The sequence below is a fragment of the Schistocerca americana genome, chromosome 3 (assembly GCF_021461395.2).
Source record: "Schistocerca americana isolate TAMUIC-IGC-003095 chromosome 3, iqSchAmer2.1, whole genome shotgun sequence".
NCBI lineage: Eukaryota > Metazoa > Arthropoda > Insecta > Orthoptera > Acrididae > Schistocerca > Schistocerca americana.
Window position 1 is genome coordinate 344,869,811 of NC_060121.1, and position 14,863 is coordinate 344,884,673.

A 14,863-nucleotide genomic window follows, 5' to 3' on the forward strand; every position below is an offset into this window, starting at 1 on the left:
GAGTATGGAATGGATGCACGCAACCATAGGGAAAATGTTTTTATTACATGAATAGTCACCACAGTGATTGAGAACTTCTACCGTCATACATAACACCAGGCTATAACTCAAAGGTGCACTAGTCATTTATGGTAGGAAGATGCCATCTGGTTTTGAATTACGTAAACCGTCACTCGGGGAGTATATATCAATGGCGAATAATTTTGTGAAGAGGTTGTGGGGCACATGGTGCTAGATTAAAAGAGCAATTTCGAAACCATGGAGCAGCAAGAATGGGCGCTAAATGGGAGGGCTAAGGTGCTCAAGTACCATGTTGTACACTGAGTAATGTTGACCACCAGTCCACAGTGGGAACTAATAGGTAGACGCGATACGGAAATTTAATAGCTTGTGCCGGGTTTCTGTCATGGTCGCCAGTGTGCTCGAGCTGCCACTACCTTCAGCTGCCATAAACCACTGCCGACAGAAGCAGCAGCTCTCACGCAGCAGTTCCCATTATAGGATCTGTACTCCGTCCTTGAACGTTTCATGGTTTCTAAGCGAATCCTTGATGCTTCAACAATCCAGGCGCTAAGTGTTGCCAGTGCACATACTGACTAGAGTGTCAGCCCCACAGCTCAAGTTCATCCCGTGTATAACGCCTCCAGCTAGCTCCTCGATCCAATAAGGATGCCGATCACGTGCACGCCCACAAAACCGCAATACTCGCCCAGATGACCGGAAAACTAGTTAGGATTCTAAGTCTGCTCATGGGAATGCACTTCTCTTTCATGCTTTCCCTGCTGGCAGAACACCTTATTGACCATTTAAGCTCGCTCACGCCTCACATCATACACGCAACACGTAAAATACCACGGGCACTCTCCTGCTCCCTCCCTCCCCCCTCCCTCCACAACGCCTCTCAAGGGCTCACGGTTCGCTTCCAACAACCCTGAGAGATATAGGATCAGGCTCATCTTTTCAGATTTCGTGGGCTCCAAGTAGCCTCAAGAAACTGTTTTAAGCTCTTAGTCCTTTCAGACTGTCAGCCTCAGGAACATGATTCAAGCATTTCCATTAGCCATTTCCTGGTTGTACTAGGGCACTCTTGTCCAACGAGTGCTTCCAGTCATAGGTTTTCAAATTTTACTTCCCGCAGGGGTTGAAACACTGATGGGAAAAAATTCGCCCTTAATGTCCATATAGTAGGCATTAGACCATACCCCATTTGGACAATTACGGAAAAACCCTCTTCCTACTAGATACCAGACGCAGGACGCAATACCCGAGACGCAGTCCACAGTCCACTTATGCGGCAAGGAAGCATGTTACAAGTTTTCCGACGAGACTCACAAACTTTTCAAGTCTTAATTAAGGTGCACAACTTCTTTTGAGCAGTGTAGATGGACTGAACAGTGACTTAACAGAATAGCATTGTTACCCAAGTACAGCTCTCGGCTAGCTGTAGAAAATCAGTGCGATATCGTAGAACTGAAAGATTTTGTTTTTGTCTTTTTAGGTAGTGATCTACGCTCCGTGACGTATCTGCATGATTTTGCGATGTCCTCGACCAAAGGCCAGAGTCCACCTAGTTATTGTTTACGTTACTCTTCCGCCTTCACTACTTTTCCAATGGTCCAACGGTGACGATAGCAATGTGCCTGTTATTTTTAGTATATGTTTCGTTTAGTACTGCACTCGACTTCAGAATCTGTGTCTGAGGTACCGCAGAATGCGCTTGCAAATTTGCCGAGAAATTGTGGGCTAAACTAGGAGCAGTAGCATCAACAGCAGCAGCACTAACGCTTGCACACTTACCACGATTGCACCGTCGCCAGAGCTGTGTACGGTGGCGCCGAACCACTGGTGTGACTTCCTGTCGATGTCCATTCCCGATGAGTTCTTGTTGTTACCTGCAAGCATAAACACACAATTTATTAGACTTCACGTACTGATAGTAAATCTGCATGTATCATGCCGAAATTGGAATAACGGTCATGTGTGTGTGCATTGATTAAAGCTATAATTTTGTTAAGAGTGTGACCTAGAAATAGCACCACCTACATAAGCTACTCTTCAAGTTAATTAAGATAAATTTCCAGGCTTTCAGGCTCCGAGTTTGAAATTGTGTATATATTATGTGATTCGCCTGTGAAGGTAGTTCTTGCAGAAACATTGTTCGACCAGTTCTTGACAACTGTTCGTCAGATATTCTTACCACATTATTCTTTGCAGATTTGTTTGCGCAGCGCGAGGGAAATCCAGAAGTTCTCAAGAACCGGCGCATTATGGAGAACTTCCTTTCAAAACTATGGTCGTGCGTGTTCCAATACAACTCAAGAAGCGTGTTACTTCTTCCAACACACATTTTCTTTGCTCACGACGGTAAAATTAGAGATAGACAGTAGGTTTATATAGAGGTACACTGAGGCGACAAAAGTAGTGGAATATCTCTTGATATCGTGTCGGACCTCCTTTGGTCGCTGTAGTGCAGCAACTCGACGTGACGTGGACTCAACTAGTCGTTGGAAGTCCGCTGCAGAATTACTAAGCCAAGACGCCTCTATAGCTATCTATAATTCGGAGACCGTTGCCGGTGTAGGACGTTGTGCTCGAGCTTGTCCCTCGACTATGTCGTATAAATGTTCGATGGGATTGATGTTGGGCGAGCAGGGTGGCAAACTCGTTTGGTTGAATTATCCAGGATGATCTTCAAACCAATCCCGAACAATTGCGACCCAGCGACATGACGTAATTATTTGGGAACTTCAAGTCAATGAATGGCTGCAAATGGTATCCAAGTTGCCGAACATAAACATTTCCAGTCAATGATCGCTTCAGTTGAACCAGAGGACCCAGTCCGTGCCATGTAAACACAGGCCACCCCATTATGGAGCCACCACTAGCTTGCACAGTGCCTTGTTGACAACCTGGCCCCATCGCTCCGTGCGGTCTGCGCCAAACTCGAACCCTACCATTAGCTCTTGCCAACTGAAATGGGGCTTATCCGACCAGGCCACGGTTTCCCAGTTATCTAAGGTCCAACCGATATGGTCACAAGCGCAGGAGAGGCGCTTCAGGCGATGTCCTGCTATTAGCAATGGTACTCACATGGGTTGTCTGCTGCCATATCTCATCAACGCCAAACTTCGAGCACTGTCATAATGGATAAGTTCCTCGTGCGTCCCACATTGGTTTCTGCGGTTATTCCACGCAGTGTTGCTTGTTAGCACTAAAAACTCTGCGCAAACGCTGCTGCTTTGGCCGTTACGTGAAGGCCGTCGGCCATTGCGTTGTCCGTGGTGTGAGGTAATGCCCGAAACATGGTATTGTCGCCAAACTTCCGACACTGTGCATCTCGGGATATTTAACTCCTTCACGACTTCCGAAGTGGAATGTCCCATGTGTCTTGCTCCAACTACCATACCGTCCACGAATCTGTTAATTTCCGTTGTGCAGCAATAATAACGTCGGAAACATTTTCACATGAATCACCTGAGTACAAATGACAGTACTAACGCTATCTCTGTATGTGCATATCGCTATCCCATGACTTTTGTCATCTCAGTGTATACCGGGAGGGGGGGGGGGGGGGGAAGCAGGTGGTTGGGGGGCAAAACTATTCTGGTGGGCACAAGCCCCCATGTTGCCCACTTTGTGCAACACAGTACGTCGTCTCGAAGACTACAGGTGAAAAAGGTATGTTATTCCTGTAATGTGATATAGACATTTATCCTAACTTTTTCTAAAATCTCAAGATTATGACGGAAGACGCTCCACCAGTGCTCTCCAGAATGCAAGCTATGTTGCTACACAAGCAATGTCGATTAAACAGCGACACGACTGCTCTCTTTTCCTGTTGAAAAATTACACTTGGTGTGATGATGATAGTACTGAAGTGTAGTAACTATTTTCGATTTATCGCAGCATACACTGCTGAGAACTGCAGAATTCTTAAAAGTTGCAACAGAAATGTGTTTCAGAACGCGTAACGATATTTAAAACAAAGTGTTTTCTTTCATTGCAAACATGATATTTTTGCTAGTTGTTTTGTTAATAGAACAGAAAGTAGCTCATTTGTTGTCCACTGCCTTGTCTTGTGAACGATTAGTGTTTCATTAACGCGGAATGATGAAGTAGTAAGAGTAGCGTTTAATAAACCACAATATGACAAAAGAAAAAAGAAAAATAATAGCTTTCGTGTTGGTCACATGGATCCAGATGTGCCAGCCTCCGTTTTTGCGTTGAATATTTGCTGACTTACAATCACGTGTTCTTTACATTGGAAATGCAATAGTTCTGTCATGAGCAAACCTGGAAATGCTAATAATTCGATGAGTAGTAACAGGATACGTCAGTTCAAAGGCTTCAAAGTCGAACACGATATGCTTGCAGTCAAGCTGCGGCCGCTTGTATGCATAACTGGTGTAATAAGGCACCGGTACCATCAGTTCTTCAAACAACTGGGCATTAGGAGTTTCCAGTGGATTTTCCAGGTTCCGAATGATCAGTTGTGCCAGAAATTATTTATTGCGGTCACTCGTGGCCTTGTATTTTTGTTTGAGTGTGAAGCTTCCTCAAGTCGGCCCAATTATAATCAATGTTGTTACCCAAATACAAATATTACATTCTTCAGCTGGCCTTACGACGGGAAACGCTGAGTATTGTGCTCACGCTATTAGTGGGAATTAATCATACCTCCCTATGCGCTGAATGTCACTGTTATAGTTCCACTGTACAACTCTTTTAAATTCGTATTTACTTTATGTCTTCTTAATCATAAGCTATCAAAATATGAAATATGGTGTTAATACGATCTGCCTGTCTAAGGCTCAGCGTATTTAGCCGAAGGGTCAAAGAGTGTATCACACTGAAGAAATACAATCATTTTTTCCTTTGTTAGAGGGTTGAGCAGGGTGAATTCACGCCCAGTGGAATAACTGAGGAGCTACTAGGAGAATTTGCCACTTCAGTTTCGAAAGCCTTCCATGTTACCGCCCACTGGTGCTATAGGAAGAAATGAAAGTGCGATAGACCATCTCCATATAGTTGTTTACTGCCTAAAAGCTTGCTATTCCAGCATATTCGTCCTTTACATCATCAGGTCATCATATTCACTGTCGATTACCGGAAAACCGGTTAGCGCTGTTATTATAATAAAGCTACTGAGAAGAAATCGCTAAGAAATTAAGATTATTGCTTAACGTGGTGTCGATGGCGAGGTAAGCGGTGACGGATCTCAAGTTTAGTATGGTCGAGAGGGGGAATGAAGTCAGTCGTGTGATTTTTCCAAGAAACCATCCCCACATTTGGGTTAAACGGTTTAGGGAAACCAAGGAAAACTTAAAGTTTGGTTGGCAGGATACGAATGTAAATTTCATTCCTTCCTAAGTCTAATGTCCCAGTCATTGAGATAAAGAAGTGTGTTTCTCGTAAAGTACAGCAACGCTGTATTTGAAATCATTGGAATATATCCTACCAAAGTTCCTAAAGTCGAAATTGTAATATTGGGAAGAGCGTATACGTCTCTTCTCTTCATCCGATTTAGTATAATCAGATATGGCAAGACATCATCCTATTGTATTTGGGAAAAGAATGATACAGCAACTGGCTACGGTCTTTTTTAATGGAACACTCTAGCATTCACAAAAAGTGATGTAAGATACCAACTGAAAATGAGAATCAGAATGGTCAATTGGGGATTTGAACCGCACCCCTTCTAACTAAGGGTCAGTGATTTTACAACAGCCATCACGCCAGGCGTGACGAAGAGAACAACACTTCACTTTAGTGAATGACGACTGGTGTGTATTAAGGACTGAGTCTGTGTATTGCCCGGCGAAGTGAACTGGAAAACTGGCCAGAGTGGTAGCACTATCGTGTTTAAACCAGAGAAACATTGAGACATTAACAGTGTACTCTCGAGCAGTCTAATAAGTGGAACACTGCCATGTGCTACATGTGTGTGCGCCAGCCCTCGGCGCAGCGGAACAGTGCTTCATTGAGCGGCACTTTCGCTTGGCGGTACCACTCTCTCATTGCCACAGCGACACCATTTATTCACAGCGTAACATGCGTTAAACCACATTTCGTATAAAAAAACCACTGGCCGCTTTACTTCTGATGATTTATTTTCGTCTTGCCCGCACATTTTGATTCCTTTGCACGGGAACCTATTACAACGTGAAACTTCTTTATTAAAATTCTTACTTAAACTGCTGAGTGAAATTGAATGCATGTGAACCTACTGTCCCTTTACTTATTCTTATCTTGTCAACACTGACCTATAATATTCTAGCGCAACGCAATCTGAGTGCTCAAAAAGAGGATAACCTGACTTCAAATAATTAATTCATAAGAATGGCCCTGACGAAAAAGAAATCTTAACAATAACCTATACATTTCACTAAGCACTTACCTCACAAAAATCTTAATTACGCGAACTACTGCAATACAGCGAGCGTCAATACTACCAGCTAAATAAAAGATTCTAACTACGTTAGCAAAGGAAAGATTTTGTTGCAAACCAAATAATGTATTTTTTACCTTAATAATGTGACATCCTGTTCAGACAGAAACATAAATCTTGTCATCTAGTACAAAGGTATATAATCATGAATAATATTCGCCAGGTCGAACATGTACAGATCGTTAGCCTACGCTTACACTACAGACCTCTACCCTCCATCAATGCTAATTTCTCACATTTAACATCCATCACTGCTGGCTGTTCACCTCCAACTGCCCAATAGTACTTCAATCACTGTTGGCGACTAACTTCCAACTGCCCAACACTACTGGCGGTTAACTTCCCACAACGAGTTCGACCAGCCACAGAGTCTCTTACAAAGAAACCGCAGTCAGAGAAGCAATGCAAAGCGCTACACAGCACTGCCAACACAGAAGCAGCCCAGTTACAAATCCAACTCATTGACAAAATACACTCCTGGAAATGGAAAAAAGAACACATTGACACCGGTGTGTCACGCCCACCATACTTGCTCCGGACACTGCGAGAGGGCTGTACAAGCAATGGTCACATGCACGGCACAGCGGACACACCAGGAACCGCGGTGTTGGCCGTCGAATGGCGCTAGCTGCGCAGCATTTGTGCACCGCCACCGTCAGTGTCAGCCAGTTTGCCGTGGCATACGGAGCTCCATCGCAGTCTTTAACACTGGTAGCATGCCGCGACAGCGTGGACGTGAACCGTATGTGCAGTTGACGGACTTTGAGCGAGGGCGTATAGTGGGCATGCGGGAGGCCGGGTGGACGTACCGCCGAATTGCTCAACACGTGGGGCGTGAGGTCTCCACAGTACATCGATGTTGTCGCCAGTGGTCGGCGGAAGGTGCACGTGCCCGTCGACCTGGGACCGGACCGCAGCGACGCACGGATGCACGCCAAGACCGTAGGATCCTACGCAGTGCCGTAGGGGACCGCACCGCCACTTCCCAGCAAATTAGGGACACTGTTGCTCCTGGGGTATCGGCGAGGACCATTCGCAACCGTCTCCATGAAGCTGGGCTACGGTCCCGCACACCGTTAGGCCGTCTTCCGCTCACGCCCCAACATCGTGCAGCCCGCCTCCAGTGGTGTCGCGACAGGCGTGAATGGAGGGACGAATGGAGACGTGTCGTCTTCAGCGATGAGAGTCGCTTCTGCCTTGGTGCCAATGATGGTCGTATGCGTGTTTGGCGCCGTGCAGGTGAGCGCCACAATCAGGACTGCATACGACCGAGGTACACAGGGCCAACACCCGGCATCATGGTGTGGGGAGCGATCTCCTACACTGGCCGTACACCACTGGTGATCGTCGAGGGGACACTGAATAGTGCACGGTACATCCAAACCGTCATCGAACCCATCGTTCTACCATTCCTAGACCGGCAAGGGAACTTGCTGTTCCAACAGGACAATGCACGTCCGCATGTATCCCGTGCCACCCACCGTGCTCTAGAAGGTGTAAGTAAACTACCCTGGCCAGCAAGATCTCCGGATATGTCCCCCATTGAGCATGTTTGGGACTGGATGAAGCGTCGTCTCACGCGGTCTGCACGTCCAGCACGAACGCTGGTCCAACTGAGGCGCCAGGTGGAAATGGCATGGCAAGCCGTTCCACAGGACTACATCCAGCATCTCTACGATCGTCTCCATGGGAGAATAGCAGCCTGCATTGCTGCGAAAGGTGGACATACACTGTACTAATGCCGACATTGTGCATGCTCTGTTGCCTGTGTCTATGTGCCTGTGGTTCTGTCAGTGTGATCATGTGATGTATCTGACCCCAGGAATGTGTCAATAAAGTTTCCCCTTCCTGGGACAATGAATTCACGGCGTTCTTATTTCAATTTCCAGGAGTGTAATTTCTCAGATTTTCCGTGCTAACCTTTTTTTCGTGGTAAGTTCCTATGGGACTAAACTGCTGAGGTCGTCGGTTGCTAATATTTATCTATATTCACTCTGACTACCAACATAGCTCGATGAAACTATACTGTTACTATACAGTACAGTACAGTACAGAAGGTCAGAAGGTAACTGAAAGCCATACGCAGTCAGACGAAAGAAATGATATTCTTACTCAAATACAGAATTACACTGTAGTCATCGCCATTTTGATGGTACTCTGGACATGAGAAATGAGAAAAGCGAGAAACTTGACATCAGGATTGGTGATCAGGAAGTAGATGAAGTTAAGGAATTTAGCTACGTAGGCCCCAAAAGAACCTATGACCGACGGAGCAAAAAGGACATAAAATGCAGTCTAGTACTGGCAAAAAGATCACTCCTGTCCAAGAGAAGCTTACTAGTACCTAAAATAAGCCTGATATTTCTGAAAACTTACGTTTGGAGCATTGTTCGGTAATGAAACATGAACTGTAGGAAAACCCAAAGAGAAGAGAATCGAAGCATTTGAGTTGTGGTGCTACAGAAGAATGTTGAAAACTGGCTGAACTGATAAGGCAAGGAATGAGGTGGTCTTCCGGAGAATCGGCGAGGAAAGCAATATAAGGAAAACAATGACAAGAGGAAAGCACAGGATGGTAGGACATTTAAGGCCTCACGGAATAACTTCCATGCTAGTAGAGAGAGCTGTAGAGGGCAAAAGCTATAGTGGAAAAGAGACTGGAATACATGAAGCAAATAATTGAGGACTTCGGTTATACGTGCTGCTATGAGATGAAGAGGCGCGACAGAAGAGGAATCGGTGGCGGGCCGCAAAGCACGCTCTGCAATGTGCTGCCATGCTGGCCATACGGTTGCTAACGAGCTCTTGTTGTAGGGCGCTCCATTTCTCCACCAACGCGGCTGACAACTGGTCGTTGGTCCACGTGGACGTGCTGCGATACATCTCCCCAACGCATCCCACAAGTGCTCGATGAGTTTTAAGTCGGGGCATGGGGCAGGGCAGGTCGTCCGACAAGCTCCATCACCTGCGGTGTTCGATGTCGTCGCGCACTTTCATCCACAAAAGTTACCTCAGGGCCGAATGTACCCCTGGAAAGACGCACATGGGGAAGGAGGAGTGTCACAATAGCGTTGACCGGTGAGCGTACCATGTTCAAAGATTGGCGACAGTGCCAAAAGCTTTGTGACTGGACCAACGGATGAGGGCAGATTTAATCTGCGCAATGATTCACAAAGAAACCAGGTGTTGACAGATGTGAAAATTACCGAACTATCAGTTTAATAAGTCACAGCTGCTAAATACTAACGCGAATTCTTTACAGACGAATGGAAAAACTGGTAGAAGCCGACCTCGGAATTTGGATTCCGTAGAAATGTTGGAACACGTGAGGCAATACTGACCCTACGACCTATCTCAGAAGAAAGATTAAGGAAAGGCAAACCTACGTTTCTAGCACTTGTAGACTTAGAAAAAGCTTTTGACAATGTTGACTGGAATACTCTCTTTCAAATTCTGAAGGTGGCAGGGGTAAAATACAGGGAGCGAAGGATATTTACAATTTGTACAGAAACCAGATGGCAGTTATAAGAGTCGAGGGGCATGAAAGGGAAGCAGTGGTTGGGAAGGGAGTGAGACAGGATTGTAGCCTCTCCCCGATGTTATTAAATCTGTATATTGAGCAAGCAGTAAAGGAAACAAAAGAAAAATTCGGAGTAGGTGTTAAAATCCATGGAGAAGAAATAAAACTTTGAGGTTCACTGATGACATTGTAATTCTATCAGAGATAGTAAAGGACTTGGAAGAGCAGTTGAACGGAATGGACAGTGTCTTGAAACGAGGGTATAAGATGAACATCAACAAAAGCAAAACGAGGATAATGGAATGTAATCGAATTAATTCGGGTGATGCCGAGGGAATTAGATTAGGAAATGAGACTCTTAAAGTAGTAAAGGAGTTTTGCTATTTGGGAAGCAAAATAACTGATGATGGTCGAAGTAGAGAGGATATAAAATGTAGACTGGCAATGGAAAGGAAAGCGTTTCTGATGAAGATAAATTTGTTAACATCGAGTATTGATTTAAGAGTCAGGAAGTCGTTTCTGAAAGTATTTGTATGGAGTGTAGCCATGTATGGAAGTGAAACATGGACGATAAATAGTTTGGACAAGAAGAGAACAGAAGCTTTCTAAATGTGGTGCTACAGAAGAATGCTGAAGACTAAATGGGTAGATCACATAACTAATGAGGAGGTATTGAATAGAATTGGGGAGAAGAGGAGTCTGTGGCACAACCTGACTAGAAGAAGGGATCGGTTGGTAGGACATGTTCTGAGGCATCAAGGGATCACCAATTTAGTACTGGAGGGCAGCGTGGAGGGTAAAAATCATAAAGGGAAACCAAGAGATGAATACACTAAGCAGATTCAGAAGGATGTAGGCTGCAGTAGGTACTGGGAGATGAAGAAACTTGCACAGGATAGAGTAGTATGGAGAGCTGCATCAAACCAGTCTCAGGACTGAAGACCACAACAACGACTATGATTCTGGACGTACCCCTATATGATAAGTGGGAAGACTTATTGCACCACCGAGCGAGGTGGCGCAGTGGTTAGACACTGGACTCGCATTCGGCAGGACGACGGTTCAATCCCGCGTCCGGCCATCCTGATTTAGGTTTTCCGTGATTTCCCTAAATCGCTCCAGGCAAATGCCGGGATGGTTCCTTTGAAAGGGCACGGCCGACTTCCTTCCCCATTCTTCCCTAATCCGATGAGACCGATGACCTCGCCGTCTAGTCTCCCCAACTTATTGCACCCAGTGACATTGTCGAATATGATCATTTTGGTGGTCCAGGTGTTATGTAGTGGGGAGGCATAACGTTGCATGGGCGTACTGACCTCTAAATCCTTCAACACCCTTGAAACTTGATTGTGACACTGCACCACCTTCCTATTAGCGTCTTTTCATGGGTGAATTCGGTCCTGACTTCGTTTTTAGGACGACAATGTGCGACCGCATCGAAAAGAACAGGAGGAGAAGCTCTTGGAATGAGAGGGTAATCTGCGAATGGCCTGGTCTGCTCGTTTCCTCGACTTAAGTCCCATAGAGCAGAGCAGGACGCGTTTGGAAAATGTCTTTCAATACGTCCACAAGCACCAACACCCGTCTAGCAATTGCCAGGCACGCTGGTCGAGGAATGGAACGCCTTACCGCAAGGAGACCAAGCCATCACATGGTGGATGGTAGGGAGTAACCTCTACCACTACTAGTAAGATGGTTCAGATGGCTCTGAGCACTATGGGACATAACATCTGAGGTCATCAGTTCTCTAGAACTGAGAACTACTTAAACCTAACTAAACTAAGGACATCAGACCCATCCTTGCCCGAGGCAGGATTCGAACCTGCGACCGTAGCAGCCGCATCACTAGTAGTCATTCTCTTTCCCGTGCTACTCGCAAATGGAGCTAGGGAAAAAGGGCTGTATACATGCCTCTGTACGAGTCCTAATTTCTCTTCTCCTGTCTTCGCGGTCCTTTCGCGAAATGTACGTTGCCAGCAGCAGAATCGTTCTGCTGACTGTCGCAAATGTCGGTTCTTTTATTTTTCTCAATAGCGTTTCGAGCAAGAAGCTTCATCCAAGGATTGTCATTTGAGTTCGCAAACCATCTCCGTAACATTCACGAGCTGATCGAACCTACCTATAACAAACTTAGCAGCTCGTATTTGAATTGTTTCGATCTCTTTCTTTAATTCAATTTGGTGCGGGTACCAAACACAAGAACAGCACTCATGAATGGGTGCCAATAGTGTTCTATAAGCGGTCTCCCTTAAGGATGAGCTGCACTTTCCTAAAATCCTTGCAAGAAACCGAAGTCGACTATCCATCTTCCCTAATACCAATCTTACGTGGCTCGTTCCATTTCATATCGCTTTGCAACGATACGCCGACATATTTAATGGACATGACCATGTCAAGCAGATTGTTTTTCCTACTCTTCTTCAATAACTCATATGTTTCTACATTTAGAGCCATCTGTCATTCATAACACCAGAGTTTCTGTCTGATTCATCCTGTACCTCCCTACAATCACTCGACGACACTCCCCCGTACACTACAGCGTCATCAGCAAATAGTCGCAGATTTTTGCTCACCCTACCTGACAGACAATTTAGGTACATAGAGAATGGCAGCGGCCCTATCCTATGGTATTTCCCTTGTCTGTGATGAACACTTACTGTTCAGTAAGGTAGGTTCTGTTACTTAAGAAGTCTTCGATACATTCTTCTGAGAAACTGTTCTGTTTTCTCGTACATTCCTTAAAAGAGTACGCAGTGGGGCACTATGTCAAAAGCTTTCCGGAAATCTAAGAATATGGAATCTGCCTGTTGCCCTTCATCCACGGCAATCTGAGTTTCACATCAGCAATGCCTTGTAAATCCGTGCTGAATTTTTGGATAGGAGTTTTTCTGTCTCAAGGAAATTTATTATATTCGGATTTAAAGAATACGCTCCAGAATTCTGCAACTAAACGCTGTTACGGATATTGGACAGAAATTTTCCCGGTCCGTTCTTTTCCCCTTTTATAAGCAGAACTCATCTGCGCTTTTTTCCAGCCGCCTGGAACATTACGCTGCTTTTATGTCTCTGTACGACAAAAGCTGAACATTTTTGTTGATGTAAAATTCGTATTTCCTTGTGATCGCGGAATTTGTTCCCTAATAACACATTAAACCACATCTTCAAGGAGATTTATTGTATGCATTTACTGCATCTTCTTTGTGGTACCGCAGTCTGCTTAGCATTTCACGCCATAGACTTTCTCAAAATCAAAATTTTGCACGCACGCTCTGTCGTCCGGTCGGCATCGTCATTCCTCTCTCCTCCTCAGCCAAAAATGTCTAATGATGTTAACCGCAAACCGTCGCTCCTGCTCGGAACTGCTGTTTCGGCAATCGCTTTACATGCTCTCATTGCGAGGTAACACAGTGCACTATTTTAAATTGGAAGATGTATGTACTTAAGCACATGATCAAGTTATTTGCCACTAGGATCGGCTCTTAACAGTTTGCTGTGTCGAGTAATAATTGTTTGCTGTGACCGGGCACTATTGCGTTGCTGACTTTCCCTAAGTGTCTCTAGCACTGACGCATGGGAGACAGTAAAATGCATCACCTGGACGCGTCTCAGTAGGAGCTCCTAGGGAGGCAGGCACCCCGCCTGTTTTCCTGGCCGGGGTGGCCAGACTCCCTTAACGCGGCGGCTGATCTAAATATTTCCGACTCGTCGGCCAAACAAACACGGCTTTCAGCGACTGCCGTCTTGTCCCCTGGTGGTGTGCGGCAGCACCTGGAGAAACTCCACCCTGCTTCCCCCACCCTAACTCGGACGCCCTCCAGTGAATTACAGCTCGTTATCAGCTTCCGCTGTCTGCTTGCTTCTCGGAAAGTACGTACGCCTTTTTGTAGTTAACTCTGCTGGCCATTAAGACTGCAACAAGGGGGAAGGACAGCAGGGCCTTGATAACAGGAATAATACACGATTAAATTTGTTGGTTATTTCGGTGTATAACCGATGCGAAATTTTCCACACGGCTTGGACATGAGTCGACATGAGCTTGTATGACAGGTACAAGTACTTCATTCTACGCCGATTCAGCTCTACCGCAGTCAGTTGTAATGCCTGGCGTATGGTGGCGTACCTCTCCCGGAAACAAATGAACATATAATGTGATCAGTGGGTGAGATCTGTGGAGAGCTTGCTGGCCAGGGCCACGGTCGAACCTTTGTATCGAGGTATGTCAGGACAGCACGAGCAATATGCAATCTTGCGTTATCTTGTCGAAAATGACACGGAGACATCGAAGCTAGTGTACAGCCAACAGTCTTTATGCGCCTGATATCCAAATCAGAGGCTATGAGGAGCTGATGCTATCGTGTTGTGTACCCAGTAGCACGCAATACCAGCACGCCACTTGCTGGGCAATTATGACGACGAATGCATTCTGAGAACGTTCATTCCACTCGGAGCCCCCATACGCAGGAACGTCCATTATGTTGCTGTACGCAGAAAAGACGACGTATGAAGTTACGACGTGGTGCCACTCCTGTGTCCAGTATTGTTGCTGAGCCTATCCCCGCTGCCTCTTCAAGGGAAACCGGGACAATGCTCTCCGTACTAACAGTCTATAGTACTCCAGAAGTCGGCGTGTGGGCTACTTGTCTTATAGCAAAGAAACCCATTTACTGAGGTATGTGAGGTGGATGTGCAATTCTGCGCCCTCTCGGGCGCTAGTCGACTGGGGATCTATCAATTCCATATTCGCATGACTGTCGTGGGATCCGACCAACTCGAACACCAGTATTGCGGAACGATAAACCACAGTTTTCGAGAGGACACAAAACAGCCGCTACCAAATTCCATTACGTGCTGGTAAGCGTTTTTCCTTCTTATAGCGGACTAACATGATCTTCTCA

General features: G+C 45.7%; 1 protein-coding gene across 2 annotated transcripts in view; it reads right to left on the reverse strand.

Moving 5' to 3' along the window:
- The window catches only part of LOC124605801 (integrin alpha-PS2-like), a 793,741-nt gene that overhangs the window by 366,938 nt on the left and 411,940 nt on the right, over positions 1–14,863 (reverse strand). For both annotated transcript variants that reach the window (XM_047137699.1, XM_047137698.1), the window contains exon 3: positions 1,798–1,892. In XM_047137699.1, the coding sequence (XP_046993655.1) occupies positions 1,798–1,892 (95 nt within the window). The remainder of the gene's footprint in view (positions 1–1,797; positions 1,893–14,863) is intronic.